This window comes from Vidua chalybeata, chromosome 23 (assembly GCF_026979565.1).
Source record: "Vidua chalybeata isolate OUT-0048 chromosome 23, bVidCha1 merged haplotype, whole genome shotgun sequence".
In the NCBI taxonomy this organism is placed as follows: domain Eukaryota; kingdom Metazoa; phylum Chordata; class Aves; order Passeriformes; family Viduidae; genus Vidua; species Vidua chalybeata.
The window spans coordinates 881,001-901,374 of NC_071552.1; the positions used below are offsets into that span (position 1 = coordinate 881,001).

General features: G+C 50.6%; 1 protein-coding gene across 6 annotated transcripts in view; it reads right to left on the reverse strand.

The window, feature by feature from the left end:
• Positions 1 to 20,374, reverse strand: part of SIK3 (SIK family kinase 3) — a 69,732-nt gene that overhangs the window by 32,824 nt on the left and 16,534 nt on the right. For all 6 annotated transcript variants that reach the window (XM_053963607.1, XM_053963606.1, XM_053963605.1 and 3 more), the window contains exon 2: positions 940 to 1,056. In XM_053963607.1, coding sequence (XP_053819582.1) covers positions 940 to 981 — 42 coding nt within the window. In that variant the 5' untranslated portion in view covers positions 982 to 1,056. The remainder of the gene's footprint in view (positions 1 to 939; positions 1,057 to 20,374) is intronic.

A 20,374-nucleotide genomic window follows, 5' to 3' on the forward strand; every position in this document is an offset into this window, starting at 1 on the left:
CTCCCAGGTCTTGTCATGTTCCAGCAGCCTGGGAGATTTCTCAGGGCTGCTACCCTGCTCTTCTCCCACCCTAAACAAAGCCAAGCCCCAAGTGTCACCTCTTCAGTATCACACCAAAAGCTTTAGATGGGATGGAACAGGTTTAAAAAGGTTTTTGGCTCAAAAAAAAAGGTTTAAGGAGTAAGTTTGCAAAGAAGCACTCCCTGGGTACCTTGAAAGTGCCACAGTCCCTGTAAACATCTCACACACAGTTTGGCCAAAGGAGCTAAACATTAACCTCTGTCACTTCTACTCAGTTTTAACTCTTTGGAGTCCAAATAAATGTTCATATCTCTCAGGAACAGATGAGAAACAGAATCCTTTATTCCTCTGCTCCCATCACTCTGCTGCACCCTCCTCACAGAGAGGCAGAACCAGCTACCTGTGTAAAGGGCAGACCACGTGGCTCCTGCCTCTGAGGGTTTTGTTTGCAGACCAAAAAAACGTCAAACAAGCTGAAAAAAAAAAGTCTGTAAACAATATTCAAAAGCAGGTCTGCTGCCAGTATTGATCCCCTTCCAGGAAAGGGCTGAGGGCCTGGGGGCCACAGGGAGCTGGGCAGGGAGAGGAGAGCTCAGTCCTGCTCCCGGGTGAGATTTACTCCCTCCCTTAAAGTGAGAAGGGGAACCTGCATCCGGTTTCAACTGGGAAGCTGAGAAGCACACAATGGCCATAAACAAGTGGCAGGAGGCCAGCCCACAGCGGAAGCATCATGTCCCAGAAAAGAGAAGGATTTGCTACACGTTCCCCCTGCCCCTCCAATCAAAGCACTTTGAGACCTTGAAAACAGAAAGGGCTTTCCCAGTTCCATGTAGAAGGAATGGAGGGATAGTTCTGGAGGAAGTGCTACTGCACAGTGTGGAGTCAAGGGATGGGAACTCCATGGCAGAATGCTCCTACCTGGTACAACCTGATGATATGTGGGTGGCAAAGCATCTTCATGATCTGAACTTCTCTAAATATCTTCTTCAGGTTCTCTTCATCCAGCTGAGTCTTATCAATGATCTTTATGGCAACCTGGCAGAAGGGAAACAGAAGAGGAGTTACTGACCCAGCTGCATTATCCACACAGCAGCTCCTTCCACCAGGGCTGATAAACCCCAGCAGGGATGGGAATGGGGGACAGTGTCAGGCTTCTAACAATTGAGGTGTTTATTTATCTGTTTTAAACCAGAAGTGCTCTGTAATGCTACACTAATGGAGTTTAAACAAGTCTAAGTGCTTCCAGTCAGCTGCTCTCCAGTCTCCAAGATTTTCCCTCCACCTCCCTGGTGCTGGCAGCTCCCAGCTCCTTTGGGCATGGACTGTAGAACCACCAGACTCCAAACGTGGAGACACTTCTGTACTAAGAATCATCTGTCCTCAAGTCCACTGGGCACCCTGTTTCATCCACACACAGACAGCAAGGACGGGAATCTTTTCTGGAATGCCAGGGTGAACAGGAGAGAAAAGGCAGAGTGAAATCTTGATGGAGAAAACAGCTGAGAGAAAAAGCTGCTCTGCCTGGCAGAGGAACATCTGCCCTGCTGCTTCTAAATCAAATTTCAGCCTTCAGTGTCTTCCTCCCCACCACAAAACACCCTTGCGAGTGAGCAGCTCCAGTGTCAGGATTTGTGGGATGAGTTACCATCCCCCAGCAGGTCTTCTCTCAGGGAGAGAGGGCTCTCCCTGGGAAAAGAACTGCTTCTACAAATCTCCTGCTTGCTTTACTGGAGAGCCTAATTTACACAAGTCCTGCCCAAGAAGGCTGCAGGATCATGCAAAGGCCTGGGGAAGGGCATGCAAAGCAGCACTGCCACGAAAACCGCTGAGGATGCACAGCCAGAAAGATCTGACACAGAAATGCTTGGCTTGTCCCAGAACCCAGAGCTCAGTGGGGACAAGGACAAGTGCTCTGTGCACAGCAACGTGCCACGACCACGGGCACAAACCCACAGGGGCACACACGACCCAAACACACGTCCCTCTCCTAGTGCCAGCCCCAAGGGCAGGGCTAAGGGATGCTCTCACAGGCACACACACAACCAAACAAAAGCAGCTTCGGATCCTTTAAGGGAATCTTTCTTTAAGGGAACAATCTGAAGCACATGAAAATTAAGCCCCATATTTTATGATCAAATCCCTGCCAGAGCAATAACCGCCCTGCATGTGAGCAGAACCCAGCAGAATCCCGAAAAGGCACCCAAGTACAATAAGCTGTTTCTTTCATTTGAAACCTTTAATTCAGAGCGCAGGAACGCTTCCAGCCTTCCAAGTCACTGAGCATGCTTCCTACAGCGGGAGCGGGAGCTGAACGGCAGCCAGGTCTGGCACTCGGGGCTGGGAGCTGCTGGCAGGAGCGGGGCTGCAGCCGAGGCACGAGGTGAAACGGCAGCAGGGGCTGCCAGGCACCGGGGCTGTGATGAACGGGGTGCAGAGCCCCGGGACCAGCCCGGCGCGGGATCCGCGCCACGGGGATCCAAGCACGGCGCTCAGGAGCGGCCTGGGAAAGTTGAGAGAGCCAGAGGGGGATAGGGAAGCACTCTCCACATGCTTTTCACCCAAAGTTTTCCTGCAAGAACGGGCTTTTGTAAAGCTTGAGCATAAATACACATAAAAGCTAGGAGACGCTTCCTCCGAGAGCAAAGCCAAGATGTCTACCCAGAGACATGAGTCATTTTCAGGCCCAGAGACGTAAATGAAAATCCACAGATCTGGAGTATTCCTAAGCTCCTTACTCATTCTCAGCTCTATATTTGCTCTAAGGAACTCTCATTTCCCAGCTTAATTATATGGCTCAAGCTGACACTCTCAGCCAAGTTCAAGGTATGTAGAGCATCTGATTGCACCCAACTTGGTCAGTAGGGCCAGACACAACAGAACTGAATTCCTCTGGTTTTCCCTGATAACCCGGGGCAGGGAGGACCAGGCTGCCAGCTCCCCTGCCTCCTTGTGACGCTGTGGGATTTACACGCGGTGAGCGAAACTCCACACCCACAAGACACACAATACCAGGATGGGGAGCAAAGCCAGACCAGCAGCGCTCAGGAGATGTTCTTCTTGAGAAGGACCTCAACCCGAGCTCAGCCAAGCAGCCCCAAACCCAAACCCACCCTCAGCAGTTACGCGGAGGAGAGACCTGAAGGGGTTTCTTCCAAATGTTTTCATTCCACACAAATGCCTCCAGCAACTGATGCAACATGAAAGGCAAAAATCTCCTGAAAAATCCTGGGGAAACCACCTCGTGCTCCGGTTTCAGGAAATGCAGAGCTTCCTCAGGACCCTGCGAGGGTGAAGTAGGAAATCCCCTCTGCAGGGGCAGCAGGGACACGCAGGGAATTTCAGGGATGGGGGCTGATCTTCCACCCCAGGCTCTACAGCGGAGAGTTGGTCTGTTCCAGAGCTTTGCTCTTTGGGTTCTTTTGGAGAATCACTGCTTTTCCAGAGGGAAGGACTGGTTTAAAGGTTTTCCAGAACAGATCAGAGGTTGGTTTCTCCATTCCTGCATTTCCTAGCTGGCTAGTATTTTCCCTCAAAAGATGACTTGGGATTTCAACAGAAAAGGGACTGGCTGAGGTCCTTGTGTCGCACCAGCCACACCGACTCCATCTAAAGCTCAAGGGATGGCCACAATGAATTCAGCCCTTTATTTCATTATTTATTTATTTATTAGAGACTATAAATTGGAGAAAAACAACCAAACAAAAGGATCTTTAGGATCTATTAAGGGAAAAAATCTAAAGCACATGAAAATGAACCTGCATATTTTATGATAAAATCCTTGTCAGGGTGATAACTGCCCTGCCTCCAAATATATATCTGTATGTATATATATATATAATTATTTGAGGAAAAGAATCAGTTTCAGTTAAAATAAACCCCAAACCCCAAAATCAAGTGCATTCCCTCATGCTTACAAACACCACATAAAATAGAGAGGAAGACTAAACATCATTAAGTAAAGCAAAAATTCAGGCACAAGTAGAAGTGGAAGAAAACCATGATCTAAATTCTTCAACAATGAAATACTCTGAAAAAGGAGTCTGAGAAATTAACTATTCTTTTATCAGAAGTTAATGAAGCTTACAGGCAGGAGGATAAATGCCAAGCCTGGAGCCTGCATGCTGCTACCAATTAACAAAATGTTCCCGCCACTTGTAAACAGTTCATTTATTCCTTCTTGCATCCAAGTAAAACTTGCACCAGTAATTTGGGGAAGGAATTGTTACTTGGGAGAAATGACAAGTTGCTAAAAGCAATTGGTGGAGAGCAGGTAAGGCGTTCAAAGTGACAGCTGCAGGTTGCAGGTGGCTCGTTCGTTGTTTTTCCAGATTTTTCTTCTCCTGGTGCACCTCAGCTGAACACTGCTCTGTAATTCCCGTGATCCTAAAGCTGTGCTGGGTGTATGTGCACGCTAGGCAAAAGCCTTGTGGGGAGGAGTGGAAATTCCAACCACATGAAAGCAGAAGGGGTGGTTGGGAAGTGGAAGGAGGGGTACCGAAACTCTGCAAGGCCAAAAGGGAGCACCCAGATACCCCTGGTACCTGCACATCCCTCTGCATCCCATGGGAAGTCAGGAGGGACAGCAGGCACATGTCAGCCCAGGATGCTCAGAGATGTGAGCTCCTGGGGAGGAGCCCACGCTGCCCCTCTGCCCTGAGCACCGACCACTTCCTTCGGCCCAGCACACAAAGCCTTGACAATTCTTGCTCTCAAAATCACAGGATTCGCCTAAAGCTCCCAAAGTGTAACATAAACAACATTATAAATTCCTGTTTTGCTCTGAGATACCAGACTTCCAAATCTGGCAGCAAGCAGAGCTAAATCTGCCAAGGTGAGGGGCTCTGAAACAAGGCACAGGGCTTGGAAGAGGAGAGAGGAGAATATCAACTTGCAGGAGTTAAAATTTGTATGGACGTCCTGTTTCTCAGCTGAGTGTGGATAACAATCCAGACAGACTTCCTTGAATCCACAGTGCCCTGCCAAAAGGAAGGGAAATGAACTGCTGGGTGCCCAGGCGGATGGGCAGGGAGAGGACAGCCACTGTGCCCTGCACTGCTCCAGCTGCTTGGAAAGGCTCTGAGAGAGAAAGAGGTGGAAGCACGGTCTGTTTTCAGTGGAAAGGAGCCATGGGACACTGCTTCCTTTTAGTCCTGTGCTGTGAACAAAGGAACAAGCCAGAGACCCTGGCTTGGGCTAAAATCTGCTCCTTCATGCCATGCATCTGCTTGGATCTAATTATAATCCAATGATAAATAAAATTTCTTGCATGAGTGATCATTCCATAAAGAAAGCACCTTTTCCTTTTTAGTTCAGTTGTTTCTGCAGTGGCCTAAGTGAAAACCAGAAACCCCTACTTCTTCCAAAAGGAGCCCATGTGCTCAGTGTGATCAGTGATCACTGTAAAAGTGTAATTATGGCAGTGGCATTCCTGTAAATCAGCACGGATCTCCTCCATGGAATGGGAGCCAACAGATGGCACCGGCAAACCGACTGCATTGAGAAAATCAACATGTTTATTTGGGAGCAAGACATTTCCTAGAACTGTCCCGGGGAGTCCTCCTGCTCCAGACTCCTCCTGGAAAACGCTCAGTAAACAGTCCCTGGGTGTCCTCTGCCACAGATGGAGGTGTCCCTGCAGCTCGGCTCCCGTGTCACCCCGAGGGCACAGGGCAGACTGCAGCCACAGGAGAGCTGTCACCAGAGAGGGTCTCTGGAATAAATGAATAAGCCTGGAGAAGGCTCATCCACCCGAATTCCTCCTGCATTTGCAGTTAGCAAAGGAGCCCCCTGCTCCCTGTCCACCGCAGCCCTCCTGGGCTGACAACGTGAGCTGTCAGAGGGGCTGACAGGGAACAACTCTTCCAGCTGCTCCTGCCTGCCACAAACACTTGGGAAGCTCCGGAACACGGCCTGTTTGGATTAAGCAGCTGCTGGAGGGGTAAAAATCACTCCAGTGAGCAGATACCAGAGCTGCACAGGAGAACTCCAGCAGCAGAGACCAGAATTAAACGGAGAAGGGGGAGAACCAGAGGGATAAGGAAGCACACACTGGAGATATGTATATGAGCCACACGCAGAGGCACTCAACTGCCATATGGACACAGGGCTGTGATAAAAACACAACGTCAACTCCAGGCTACTGCAGGTCGTGTCCTTCTCGGGAGCTCTGCTGGGTGGATGTCACCCCACAGCAACGCCGTGCATCCCTACGGACGCTCGGATGGCAGAGGCACATGTTTCTCGGGCAAGCTGTCAGCACAAGCCTGCTGGTGTGTTTGGGGTCACCAAAAGTGAGCTCCCTCCATGCAAATAGGCAATTTGTACAGTCTTCAGTCATAAGAAAGCGCTCGACAAAAAGGAAGCGCTGACACTGCCGATTCCCGGACTTCTCTTGGCAAGCTCATGGGTAACACAGGGGCATCTCCTCCTCGGAATTAACCAACCAGCAGAACCTACCTAAGTCAAAGTGATACAGCAAATAAAACTAGGCCAGTCTGCAGCAACATCAGTGGCTTTTGGAGGTGGCACAAATGCAAATATTGGCAGGAAACTGTGGACGAAGATGTGCTCAGAGAAGCTGCATTTGCTCAGGAAGGAAGTTCTCACCTTGTCCACATCCCTCTGCACAATCAATGCAGGGACTTGTGTCTTGCAAGTGAAGAAAATACTGATGGTGTTACGAGAAAAGTCAATACATCCAAATCCTCTTGGCCGGCTGCAATGTTAATACCCGGCTTGTGTGAGCGCCGTGCTCTGCCACGACCTTTCCTTGTCCCAGCGGGAGCACAGCTGGGATTTCAGCGGCCAAAGCACAAACCCCACATTCACATCCACGGCTCAGAGAACCAGACACGCCCAGGTAAGGAAATCTCATCATTTCAGGGCACGTACAGCAGCTTACAAATGTCACAGGGCAGGAAGCTCATCTAGAGCACCCCCAAGGATCCCAGCCTTTATCCTGCACTCCTCCTTTCCCAGTCCTGGATTAGCCTATGCCAGCACCTGCAGCTTCTCTTTTCCAACAGAAGCCATCAAAAAGGCCCGAGAGGTAAGTGCCCCCCACCTGACACTTGCTGCTTCACAGCAGCAGCCTCAGTGCCAGTTCAATGGTGATTTAATCCCAAATGCAAACTCTTGCCCATTCTGAAGCTGCAAGGGATGACAGGTAAATTCTGTCATGTTCAGCCACAGCCTAGCTGTGTAAATAATGTCCTGCCAGCCACGAGAAAGCTTGGTCACATTGCTAGAGCTCTACTTGTCACACTCACCTGGATGCCAGGTCCCAAACCCTTCTGGAGAGCTTCTCCTCATTATTTCATCACCTGGGGCAACAGCAGGAAACAACAGAGACTTGGAGTTCCCTGCCCTGGCTGACACACACTACATCAGAGCATGCTGAACAGCATCAAGGGCTTTGGGATTGCACAGAAATGCACAGGAAAGGGAGCTGGAGATGTCAATTAGATAAACAAACCATCCTGGTGCACGGAGAACCTCCTGCTGCAAACGGGAGGGAGGTGCTGCGAGGGCGAGCACCGTGAATCATCACCTGGGGCTGCAAACACAGACCTGGGAAGAGGCCGAGCACAAGGACAGGCCACAGTACTCCACACAGGGCTGGGAAGAGTGTATCCAGGCTGGATGGAATGACCACATATCCCCACAAAACCTGATGGCTGCTCAGCAAGTTCCCAGGGCTTCAGGCTGAGCAGGACTCAGAGGACCAAGCAGCGACCAAGGAGGTCAGCCATGCACAGCTTAAGAACAGGAATCCCTTAAGCTACACCACATCTACTTCTAGCCCTTATCCTTCTTAATGATGAGATTTCCAGCGCTTTTTAAAGTTCTGCTCAGACACTGAATCTCCTGGTCCCTGCCAGTGCTGCCTTTTTCTCCTGGGCTACAGCAAGAGACTCCACGGGACTGAGCCGAAGGCAGAGCAAGTCTCAGCACAGCAGACTGCAGGTAGCCACACCTAACCACCTCAAACACAGCACGGGATAGCCACACCACTCCTGTCTGCTGAATTCCACCGGCTTCACACCGTGCCCTGTCTGCATTCCCACTGACCTCCCTGTCTTTTCATGCTGCACTCTGTTACAGGAGAAAACCCCTCCAGCCCCAACAAGCTTCAGCTGGCATTTATGCCAGTAATTTGTTTTTAGTTCAGAAGCCTTGTAAAATTCCTGTAATGCTTCCCAGATGCAAGGCTGAGAACTTCACAGGAGTCAGAACGTGAATTAGAGGTGGTATGGAAAATATGTATCCTGGTGAGGGAAGAGAGCAAACCACACGGACAAATGTCAGCCTACAGTGAGCACTGCCACCCTGAAACACATCCACAGAGAGCAGGCACCAAGAGCTGCATGCCTGGGACGTCAGTTCATCAAACTCCTCCATACCTGGACCATAAAAGCAGAATATCTAAGAAAAAGTATTAAAAATCAGCTTAAGCCAAAGGAAAAGAGGCTGAAGTAAAAGGCAGGTTGTAAAAGCTCCTGCTTGTAGCATTAGCAGAAATTCTAGTGGGATGTAGCAGGACACTGCTGAGCAGAAGGAATGAAGGCTGAGCCCTGAACACGGCTGTGGTGCAGCCCCACGATCTGCTGACAGTCTGCAGCACTACCTCCATGGCTTCCATGCAAATTAAAAGCACTCTTGGCACTTACTACACAAAGACTGCACTTGATAATTAAAACCGGTTTTTGGATGCACTTGAACTAGTGCAGAAGCTCACGGAGGTGCATTTAAATCACTGCAAACTGGTTAACTAACAAATGTGATGTGAAAAAGCAGAGCCCGGTCACGTAAGCTCGACTGTTTGGCCGAGGAGGCTCAGCCCCTGTGACAGCAGATGGGAACGCTGCAGTTCTGCTCAGGCCTGACTGCACTCCTGCTTGAGCTACAGCTCGGCCTCCCAGCCACCTGCAGGCAAGCAGAGCCAAGAGGTGAATCAAATTCTGGGAGGACACTTGCCCACCTTGGTCCCCTTCCAGTCCAGGTTGCCCGTTCAAGCCACTTGCTTAATCGTTCTCCCCTCAATTCAAGCACCACGGCCTAAACATCCCATGGAAACAAATCCAGTTCAGCTTACCAACACCCTGAACCCATTTGGCAGTATGATTTCAGGAGATGTCAGCTGAACACTGCAACTGACCTCCGTGCAGGATTCTGCTTCCAAACCTCTCCCGAGACTGCCACTGAATCACTTAAAGAATCCCAGAATCACTGAGGTTGGAAAAGCCCTCTGAGATCATTGAATCCAACCTGTGCCTGATCCCACCTTGTCACCAGCCCAGAGCACTGAGTGCCACGTCCAGTCCTTCCCTGGACACCTCCAGGGATTCCACCTCCTCCTGGGCAGCCCCTTCCAATACCTGTCAGGGATTTGTAGAGAATCAGAGGGTCCCCCCCGAGCCTCCTTTTCTCCAGGCTGAGCCCCCCCAGCTCCCTCAGCTGCTCCTCATGCCTTACTCTCCAGCCTCGGAGAGAGTTGCTTAGCAGCAGAGTTTTGGAAATGTATTTGCACGGAGGAAGAAATCTGTGACAGCAGGAGATGCATCAGGAATGCTGCTGTGGAACAGAGCCCCAGCAGAGACCGTCCCCGAGAGCAGAGGGGCCACGAGACACGGAGTCGACCTGCCAGGTTTCATGGGAAAGGCCTGGCTCAAACATCAAGACAAGTCTTTAAAAAGCTGCCAGGATATTACAGCAAGCAGGTTTTGAAAGTGTTATACAAGGTTCCCTGGATTGTCATTTTGCTCTAATTCAGTCGTGACCTAAAAATGCAAGTGACAGGGAAAAACAGTGCATTTCAGGTACAGAGTGTACAGTCAGAGGCAGGTTTGAATTACTGGATTATAAAATAACACAGAGCTCAGAAATAAGGAAATTTAGAAGCTGGTGTGCATGAAGTGATGTGTTGAGAGCACACTGTTAGGGTTTGGATTTTTTTAAGCAATGCTTATCCTGCAAAGAACACTACTTGGACTGAGAGGTCTCCTGAGAGGAAATACCTCACCTCACTCCTGTCTAACCCGTATGGAGCACCCAGCACTGCAGCACGAGTTGAGAGTAGCTATTTTGTAATGACAGAAAATGGCTATTTTTTAATGACAAAACCAACACATGCAGCAGGAGCGCCCTTGGCTGGGCTCCCCAGCCTGCCGTGCACCACAGAAATCCTCCTGCTGTAAACTGCATCCTGAGAAAACACCTGGCACTGCACCAGGACATGCAGCACAACCACAGAGTCATTTGGGCTAGAAGAGACCTCCAGGAGCATCGAGTCCAAGCTGTGCCCCATCCCCACCTTGTCATCCAGCCCAGAGCACTGAGTGCCACATCCAGGCATTCCTTGGACACCTCCAGGGATGGGCACTCCAAACCTCCCTGGGCAGTCCCTGCCAATGTTCCACAACCCCTTCTGTGAAGAAATTCCTCCTGATGTCCAACCTGACCCTCCCTGGCACAGCCTGGGGTTATCAAGTCCTCTCTTCCTGCTGCTGGTTGCCTGGGAGAAGCTGCCAGAGCCACGGGGAGCCTTTGCACCGGCTTCCAGTGGATTTCCTGAGGCTCCCTAAGGGTTAAAGCCAAGGACTTCTGGAAGATATTAAGCACCAATGTCTTGGCTTCCCTTCTGCAAACAGCAACAAGCTCCAGAGGAATCTGTCATCCCATATAACAATCCCTTTCACTCAGCCCCAGCAGCCCGTCCCTGCTCCTCGCCGCAGCCCGAGCGCGGTGGCGGCTCCGTGCTGGGCTCCTGCCCCGGATCCTGCCCCGGATCCTGCCCACATTCCAGGGAGGAGGCCGGGCTCTGCAGTGGCGCCGGCATGCACGGGAGCTGCAACGTGCACGTACGTTGTGTGCAGCTCCACTCACCAGGGGAACAGCTCCTGCTTGCACGAGAGGGCTGCAGGAGCGCTAAATATCCCTCTGGGATCACCACAGAGAGGATGGAAGGAATCACTGCTGCTCTTCACGTGCCATCAGGTCCATTTGGGAATATGGGATTCTGGGCTCTGAAACAGACTAGCACAGGTATTTTCCTAAACCTGCAAGCATTGGGTCTTTTCTATACCAAAGTCAAACTTTGATTGTTCAAAACAAGTCAAAAGCAACAGCCACACACTTAGAGAAAAGGAATTTTCCCCCAATATCGAAGATTTCAAATGCATCAAATGCCTTTTATTCAGTATTTATGATTTCCGTGTGCATCATCCTGCTGCTGGCAGAGACTGCAAACACTGCTCCCTTGCCAGCACCTCTGAGATCACAAACTAGGAGGTGACACCATCACCTCTAGCTCTAGGATTATTTTCAAGGTGCCAATTGCATTAACACTATGGGACCTGGAGCACACTGAGCTGGAAGGGGCCGAGGTTCTGCCAGGGAAGCGAGGAATAAAGCACAGTGCCAGATCTAGATGATACACCGAGGAATTTTTAGACGCCTTTGTGCAGTTTGCCACGATCAGATGGCAGTTTCTATGGGAACAAACAAGCAGTGGCCCTGTCACAAGATGTCTTGTAGAGACACTGATGAAGGCATTGAGTCTCAGGAAAGTTTCTTATGCTGCACTGCAGCCTGGCAAAGATATTCCAGCTCGGGTTTATCAGCTTGGGAGGCACAACTATCAGGATACACCCGAAGTATTTTCAGTACAAAGTCAGTGCAGTTGCTGCACTCAAAATTTCGAATCCAGCCTTTGTGTGCACATAAAGCTTTGGAAGGCTGCAGTTTGCCTCTCAGACACTCCTCCATCAATAATGATGTTTGTTACGTGCCACAAAACCCAGTCACTGGAGTCTGTGCTTGGCTCCAAAAGCAGTAGAAATTATCAAACTAGTGAGACACTATTTTTTAGCTTCAAATATCAAAATTTTCATCAGTCACAAGACTACAGCAGAAAGCAATTTTCTTCTCAAAACCACTGCTTCTATTTACCATCCCCACCCCTTAAGTTAATTAAAAATCCTTCAATTAGCTGATTTAGGGAGGGTTAATGTTATTGTCAGGAAGACTGGTTCCCCTGGGCCTGGAAACAACTGTGGCTGCCTCCAGCCCCCGATTACACAGAACATTTTCAGACTCCAAGGTTCCTGAGTATCACCACCCCTCACTCCAGAACTGTTATGAAATGGAGTGGAAATTTTTAGAAAGAGAAGCCAAAAGTGAAACTGTGAGGAATGCAGGCTTCAACACATTAACCCTCAACAACCAAGATAAACCACATCCAAGCGATGGAGAGTCCCTTCCTCATCCTCATCTTGCCCAGGCTTTGCAGGAGAAGCAAACCAAATTGTGCCAGCTTTAGCACCATGGATTTACCCCCTGTTAGGTGGGAGAAGCACTGGCTGCCCCCAGCCTTCTGCCTGCCCTCAGCAGAGTTTGTAACAAAGGAAGATGAAAGGTTGGCAGCTTGGGTCTGATCGTAAAGTCCGGCTTAAAATAAACGGATGTTCTACAGTGGTATTACCTGAGTGAAGGCAGAAATTGCCTCACTTTTAGCAAGGGAGAATCAGGGAATCTCATTCCAGCTTGCTGAGGACAAAACACCCTTGCAGTCATTTCCACTAAGACCTCCCAGTGATGTCAGAACACAGGAGCTGCCTCTTGGAACTTTAGGAAGTTTCTGCTCCCCCCAAAACCACAAAGATTTGCTTGAAATTTGAATTTGTTTCATAACAAAGCAAGCTTGACAGAAGAATCTTCCACAGCAGTAACTGCACGGACCAACTTGTTAAAGAATCACCTTTCACTTGGGCACGGAACTGAATTGCAACACCAGAGAAGCCTACAAGCCACTTCCAACAAGACTATCTGATTTCCCTTATCAGCAGAAATGACTTAAACCCACAGATTACACGCTCAGGAGCTGAAAGCCTACTTCAAAGCCAAAGCATGATCCAGCCCCGGGCTCTCAGGGCCGCGTGGCACAGCACGGTGTGAGCAAAAGGGCACCCAGCCACTGCCCTGTGCCAGGGCTGCCAAGCCACCCCAGGAGCCTGGCTCACAGGCAGGGCAGCGACCTGCGGCACAGGCTGGCTGTTGCTCCGTGGCAGAGGATGCACCTGGGGCTCGTGGTTCACCTTCTGTGCAAGCTGCACTCCGAGGAGCGAATTCAGGTCTGGACGGGCAACTGGAGCGTCGCACTGATCACCCCAGCCCGGCTCCCAAATGTCACACACGGCCATTAGCCCCAGGTTGGTGACAGCACGTGGCAAAGGGCCAAAGAGCAAACGGCAGTGGGTGTCACTCTGATCCCTGCTGCTCCAGCCATGCAAATCAAACTCGTTCCTGGTGCCAACAGGCAGCACCAAGGGCTCAGGTGCCCCGAGACTTCGGAGGGAGATCCTGCCCTCGGCACCAACACAGCCCTCACGTGAGACGAGTAACCATGGCTGTCACCAGCTCTCAAAGCAGGGGACAATGGAGTATTTTTGGAGCACAGACACTGCTATTTTGAAAGCACTTCAGCGCTGTAGTACCCAAATTCTAATTGTGGCTGCTGCTTTGCTTTGCCACCATAAATCCTGTTCCGAGGGAGTAAGACAGCAGCCAATACATGAGCGTAGGCATTGCACAACTGGGCTTCTACAAGCACTTGGTGTGAAGAATAATGTTCTTAAAAGATTTAATTTCTAGGGAATGTTTAAATACTGAAGAGTAAACACTGAGTCAGAGACACGCACTAAATACAGGTAAATGCAGCAGGGGCACGTGGAAGCAAAGCCGCAGCCTGGAATTCTCTCAATGCCTCTCCTTGTACATGGGAAATTCAGGGCCCACAGAGGACAAAGCCTCTTTTATATGTGCAGAAACTGCAAGAAAACAAAAACCAAACAAATACAGCTAACCTACAGATCCGTTTGGGGGTTTTAAACCAAGTCTGCAGCACGCAGTTTGGAGTGTCTGAATTTTGGGCATTTGAGCTGTTCCACACGTACAAAGCCCAGGGCAGGCTGTGAGTACTCACAGCTCACGGGACCACTGAGTAACAGCAGCACAGAGGAGATGAGCCCCTGGCCACTGCAAATGCCTGGGGAACTGCTGTGCATCTCTGGGGTGCACCAGTGCCTCTGAGCAGCACTGCTCCCCTCCACACACATGCACCGAGCTCAAAATACATCGCTTTTCCCTCATCACAGCATTTCCTACTTCTTCCAAGCAGCAGGTCAGGACTTATTGCATCAGGACACTGACCACACGTTTCCATTTGCTTTCAGTAGAACAAAAATATTTACTTTCACAAGCACAGGCTGATGTGCTACTAAATCATTTCACTTAGCCGAGACCTAACAGTCCAGTGAGAGCCATGGAACAGCAGAAGAACTGCGTATTAAGGTAACCCTCCAGTGCCAACAGCCACAAAACAGAGGTGTGTCTTCCCTGTCCACACAGCCCATGGCACTTTCTGATCCCAGACCACCCTTCCCAAAGTGCAGCAGCAGGAACTGATGCCACCTGGCAGCATCCAGCAGGAGCCGGGAGCGCGCAGCTTCCGAGCACATCACGGCTCGTGTTAACCCCCTCACACGGGGAAAGGCACAGCTGGGGCTCACAAACCCCTGTCACTTCAGGAACAGCACGGGTCAGTCCCAGGCAGGGCTTTCCCTGACCATTGGGGGCTGCCCAGAGCCTGCCCAGCCCTGCCCCGCTCCGTGTCCCAACAAAGCCCAAACCACTCTCAGCCAAGGGATTTTTGTCTCCTGAGAAGGGAAAAGGGACCATAGATAGTTCACTGCAAACTTGGCAGGCCATGTGGGAACTGATACAGCCAGGGTGGGCAAGCTGGAGCCAGGAGAACAATTTTGGCTCCTAAAGTAGAAGCCTGAAAAATTGGAAGTGGCGCTCCATTTGTTTAAATTACCTTCTGAAACCATGCTCCATATGTGGGAATGAACAGTCACTCTGGTAGCCCTAAACACAACCAGGAGTAAATTGTTCCAAGATGCACATCTGCACTTACCAAAGATCAGACAGAAGGGCTGCCAAGGCAGGGCTTCATTTCCTTACAGGACTTTGTTTTAAGAACTCTTAACTGAAAATGGCAGCCCAGAAAGGTGCTGTGTATGGAGCAGACCACCATCACCCCTGCCTCAGCAAATAAAGGTCTCAGTCTGTCCTGCTGCCTTGGAATCATGGAATTCTCTAGGTTGGAAAAGCCCTCTAAGATCAGTCCAATGACACTGCCAAAGCCACCACCAACCCGTGTCCCCAGGTGCAACATCTACGTGGCTTTAAAACACCTCCAGAGACGGGGACTCCACCACTGCCCTGAGCAGCTGCTCCAGGGCTGGACAATGCTTTCAGTGAAAAAGTTTTCCTTAATATCTAAATCTCCCCTGGCACAACTTGGGCTGTTTCCTCTCCTCTTGTCCCTGTTCCCTGGAGCAGAGCCTGACCCCCCCCAAGCTGTCCCCTCCTGTCAGGAGTTGTGCAGAGCCACAAGGTCCCCCCTGAGCCTCCTTTTCTCCAGGCTGAGCCTCACCTGCTGCTGGGGCTCCAGACTCTTCCCCAGCTCCACTGCCTTTCTCTGCACAGGCTCCAGCACCTCAGTGTCACTCAGAAAGCAGGTTTTTTTTTTTTTTTTTTGCACATCCACACAAAAGCACAATAAAATTCAAAGTCCAGATGCAACTTGAAGTGACTCTTTCTTATCATAAGGATGATGAGAGTCCCATCTTGAGGGAGGCAGCCTGCTCCATCCCTGTGAACACAAAGCCAGCGCAGGGCAGGTTTGTCACAGGCAGTTTTTTACGTGGCCCTGGAGCTCGATGCTCTAAAGCCCTCCTGCCAGGGCTGTACAGCCAGAGGGGCCTGCAGCCAGCAGCTCACACTGTATGGCTATCGGGTGACGTGCCCAGTAAAACAAGCTGCCTGCCTTCTAAACCTGGGCTATCACAAGACCACTACATAAATGTCAGCAGCGCCCGCTCGCACCCAGCCCCGCAGCCAAAACACCGAGTGTGCCCCCAAAGCTGCAAGGGATTAGGCACAGACCTTCTGCATCGAGTCTTCATTTGCAACTCTGCTTATGTGGGGACATGCACATTGCTCAGGGCACGTCCAGAGAGCATCTGGAGTGCCTGGAGTAGGAGAGGTGGGCAGTTGATTTAACAAGTGCCTGACCAATCCTGGGCAAGGGATTTATTGCAGCTGTACAAGAAAGCATGGAAAAGTGCAGCAATGCAGAAACACTGCCTTGCTTTATTCACTTATTCACATTGATATCAACATTTACCCAAATTATTTCCTTGCTTCTGTGTCCAGGGAAGGGAACGGAAGCTGGGAAGGGGCTGGAGCCCCAGGGGCAGCTGAGGGAGCTGGGAAAGGGGCTCAGCCTGGAGAAAAGGGGGCTCAGGGGGATCTTCTGGCTCTGCACAACTCCTGACAGGAGGGGACAGCCAGGGGGGATTTGGGATCTTATCCCAGGGAACAGGGACAGGAGGGAACGGCCTCAGGCTGGGCCAGGGCAGGCTCAGGGTGCACATCAGCAGGAATTTCTCCATGGAAGGGGTGCTCAGGCCTTGGCAGGGGCTGCCCAGGGAGGTTTGGAGTGCCCATCCCTGGAGGTGTCCAAGGAATGCCTGGATGTGGCACTCAGTGCTCTGGGCTGGGGACAAGGTGGGGATGGGGCACAGCTTGGACTCGATGATCCTGGGGATCTTTCCCAACCTCAGGGATTCTGGGATTCTGTGAAATATTGGGTGCTCAGCTTCAGGGAGCTGATTTACACCTTAACTGACTTCTTCCTCCCTTAAGCATTTTTAACCATTTAAGACACCTGCAAGAGCTGAAACCCCAAAGAAAATGGTGATCTATAGGAAAAAAAAAAGGCATTAGGGCTGGATAAAGGTTCCCAAGCAGCAAGCCTTGCAGAGCCCTCCACGAGAGCCGTGCAGCTCTGCTGAGCACATACTGAACCAATTACACAGGAGCCTCCCAAGACCCACACAACCTCGGGAGCTATCACATTATAGATCCTTATGTAAGGCACAGTGACGTAAATCCAGGCTCCCTTGACACACGGAGGGTGCGAGATGAGCGAGCCTGCAGGAATTTCAGATCATATTTCCCATCTCCCCTATTCATTCATTTGTATCATTTGCCATGACCTTGCTCTCCAGGGACATATATCACCAGGAGGAGATAAATGAGATTTCTATTCATTTGAACGATAGCAGCAAGAAACTAAAGGCGCTGTCTCACCAGGCTGATTAGTATTTTTTCTCTCTTTAAATGCAGATGAAAACAAAGGCTTATTTACCAGCTGCAGGACTGGCCACACTAACTGATGGCTGCTCTCGGTGCCAGCAACCAGATCAGCTTATTTCAGTTCAATCCCAGCACCAGGATGCAGGAAGATGTCAGCCACCAGGAGAGAGGAGATCCTGCATGCCCAAGGATTGCTTTTTACTTGTTCAGAGCGTGCAAGAGGAATGCTCAGGCCAGGACTGCTCTCCACAGCCTGCATGGAACATGCAGAGTCCTGCTCCTGCTCCAGCCCAGCTGGGTGAGGGGTGCTGCTCCCCAAACCACAGCATGTACTGTCACTTTTCCAGGAAAATCATCCTCGACAGGGCATCTGTCCTGGGTAACTGCACGTCTGCCCTTAGCTGTGCTAAGCTGGGGTAGTGAGGAAGGGAAGAGTTGAGTGGAGCCAGCACAGCCAGAGGTTTGTGTGGTGCAGGAGAACTTTTGTCTCTGCAGCAACGAGCTCTGTCGTGTTAGCCTGACTTTCTATGATTCAGGTACAAAATGAAAATGAGTTTCTATTCTAGCACGTACCAAAAATTCCATAAATGCAACAGCTGCCTCAGGAAAAACAAGAATCTTTCCCTGGTTGCAGAACGTGGTAGAGTCTCAGACAATAAATGTGATATCTGAGATAACTATAATGGTGCAGGACCAATAGGTGCACCTTGTAAAGAGCCCACAAGGCTGATGGGGAGCCAGTCACTGCCATCAGCAAGGCTCCACAAAAACTTACTTCCTACAAGCCACAGCTTCTATGCCTCACATTCCTCTGCTCATTCCCAGACACAACCAGCAGGCTCCGAGGTCAAGCTACAAAAGCTGCTATAAAGTCATTAGCTGCACCCTCAGATCACACAGCCTTGTATCCTGGGGAGCTGCAAAACACAGGGCCATCATTCCAGCACGATTAACAACTTGGAGATGCTTTAAGTGACAAAAAAAAAGTCACGTTAGGAGGAGATAAGTGTTTAAATAATAGTTGCACAGCCTAACACAGGTGAATACAGCTGCAGGGCCAGCTCACAGGGGTGGTGTAGCCAAACAGTTCAATGGCCACAGAGGTGGCCAGAGCCAGGGGACATCAAGGGAACGTCACCAGAGGAGCAGGACACGAGGTCACTGCACACATAGCACCCCAACCGTCCACAGTCCACAGCTCCCCATGGGCACAGAGCATTCCAGCACTGCCCAGCTGAAATCATTCCCAGCTTACTGCTCAGGAACAACTCGTCCAGGACTGCAGCTCAGCAGTGCACAGATAAACACCCCTGGAAACCAGCCTGGCAGCGGGAGCAGGGCTCCAGGAGGAGCAGGACACGAGCAGGACAGGCGAGCAGCTCTGAGATAAGGCGTACACCGAGGGCAGTTTCACAACAACCAAGAAGAAAATCAACCCCACATGGGCAAGTCTTGAGGAACAGCCTGGAATTATCTCTCTGCAAACCTGGGATCCACTCATCTCCACAGTCGTACCACAGCCACCCAGGCTGTGATTGTGGCAGCTGGGAGGCTGAGCTGTGCTGCTCACACAGAACATGCCTCGTTTCTGGGCAGCAGCTTTGCAGCCTGCAACTCTCCAAGGAGCAGCTGTCGAGGGATGGAAGCAGGAACCAGTGCAGGGATGGCACTCCATCACAAGCGGGCACAGGCAGCTCCAAAGCCCCAAGCACAGTCCCACAGCTCAATGCCAAACCAGTCTGAAAGCCCAAAGAGAGCTGCAGAACAGCTGTCAAAGCAGAATGAGCAGCAGCACAGCACCTGAGCAGGTGAGGATCAATCTGCTCCCACCCCAAGCCTCTGCCCGTGCTCTCCTGTCCTTCCCCCTCGTGTTCATCAGTCCTGCTCTCTGAGGGGAAGCTGGCGAGCTGAGGGTAAACAGCTCTGCTCAGTCCCTCTGGGGAAAAGGAAAGAAAAAAGCTTTCCAACGTCACTGAAATGGAATGTGAGGGAACCAAGTGCACTTGTAGGGGGAGAGAAAGGAGAGCCTCACACTCCAGCCTGTGTGTACACAGCACTGGGCTGGGGAAGGCACACATGGAGCATCCAACAGTGCATCTGCTAAAGATCCCTTCAGCTCTGGGGGTCTGAGGAGATATTTTGGTTCACAGAAAAGTTATGTTAATCCAATGAATCATTTGATAGGAATGTACAGTCATCCAATGCAATGGAAAATGTAGAGGTTCGAGTGTTCAATGTACGCATCCAGAATAAAAGGTTAGGGTAACACTTCTTCCAAAGGCATTACTCATCCCTGCCTCAGCTGCACATCCCTGCAGAGGTGTGCAGGAAGGGGGATGAGCAGCATCAGTAACTTATCAGCTGCAAAAACCACCAGGTAAGAGCCATAAAAAGCAGAAAGCAGGACCTAAACCACCCCTAAAGTAAGGAGTCTTTGTGCAGCAGGGCCACCTCCTCCCCACCGCAGCTCTGAGTGGGTGACATGAGCTCTACCCCACTCTCACGGTATCCCAAGACATTCATGGAATGGTGGGACTCATCCTTCCACAAGCATTGCGAGAAATTCCCTGTCTCAAAGAGCTGACAGGGTTTGCTGAAGCACTGTAGCCATTTACCCAAGGAGAAAGAAGAGAAGAATGCAAGTCTTGGTTGAAACCAGCAGCAATTCTGCATTACACACAGGCTTTCCTGGGCTCCTAAAGCTGCACTCCAAAAGAGCATCCAGTCACAGACCAGAGTTTTTGCAGTGGCTGCTTAAGGACATTAATTTAGAGAGATGAAGCACCCCAGCAATTCTAAATACAGCCCATTCTTCACTAGGTGGGGGTTTATTTCCAAGGCCATGACATGTTATGATGCAAGAGGTAACAGCACACAAGCAGATGACTCCCTCACACAGACAGGCAGTGGATTCACCCCGACAGGAGGTAAGCTGGAATGTCTCCCATGCCACACACCCTCCTCAAACCCCTCCTCAACTGCACTCGGCTCTGCTGAGAAGTAACGCAAGGAAAAGAGCATATGGATAGATCCAAAGCTATTCTGAATCACTGCTGGCTGCCAGCAGACATATTGCTGTCATTAGCCTCTAGCTCCGTCGCAAGATTTGTTTCTGAAAAGTCTTTGAGCC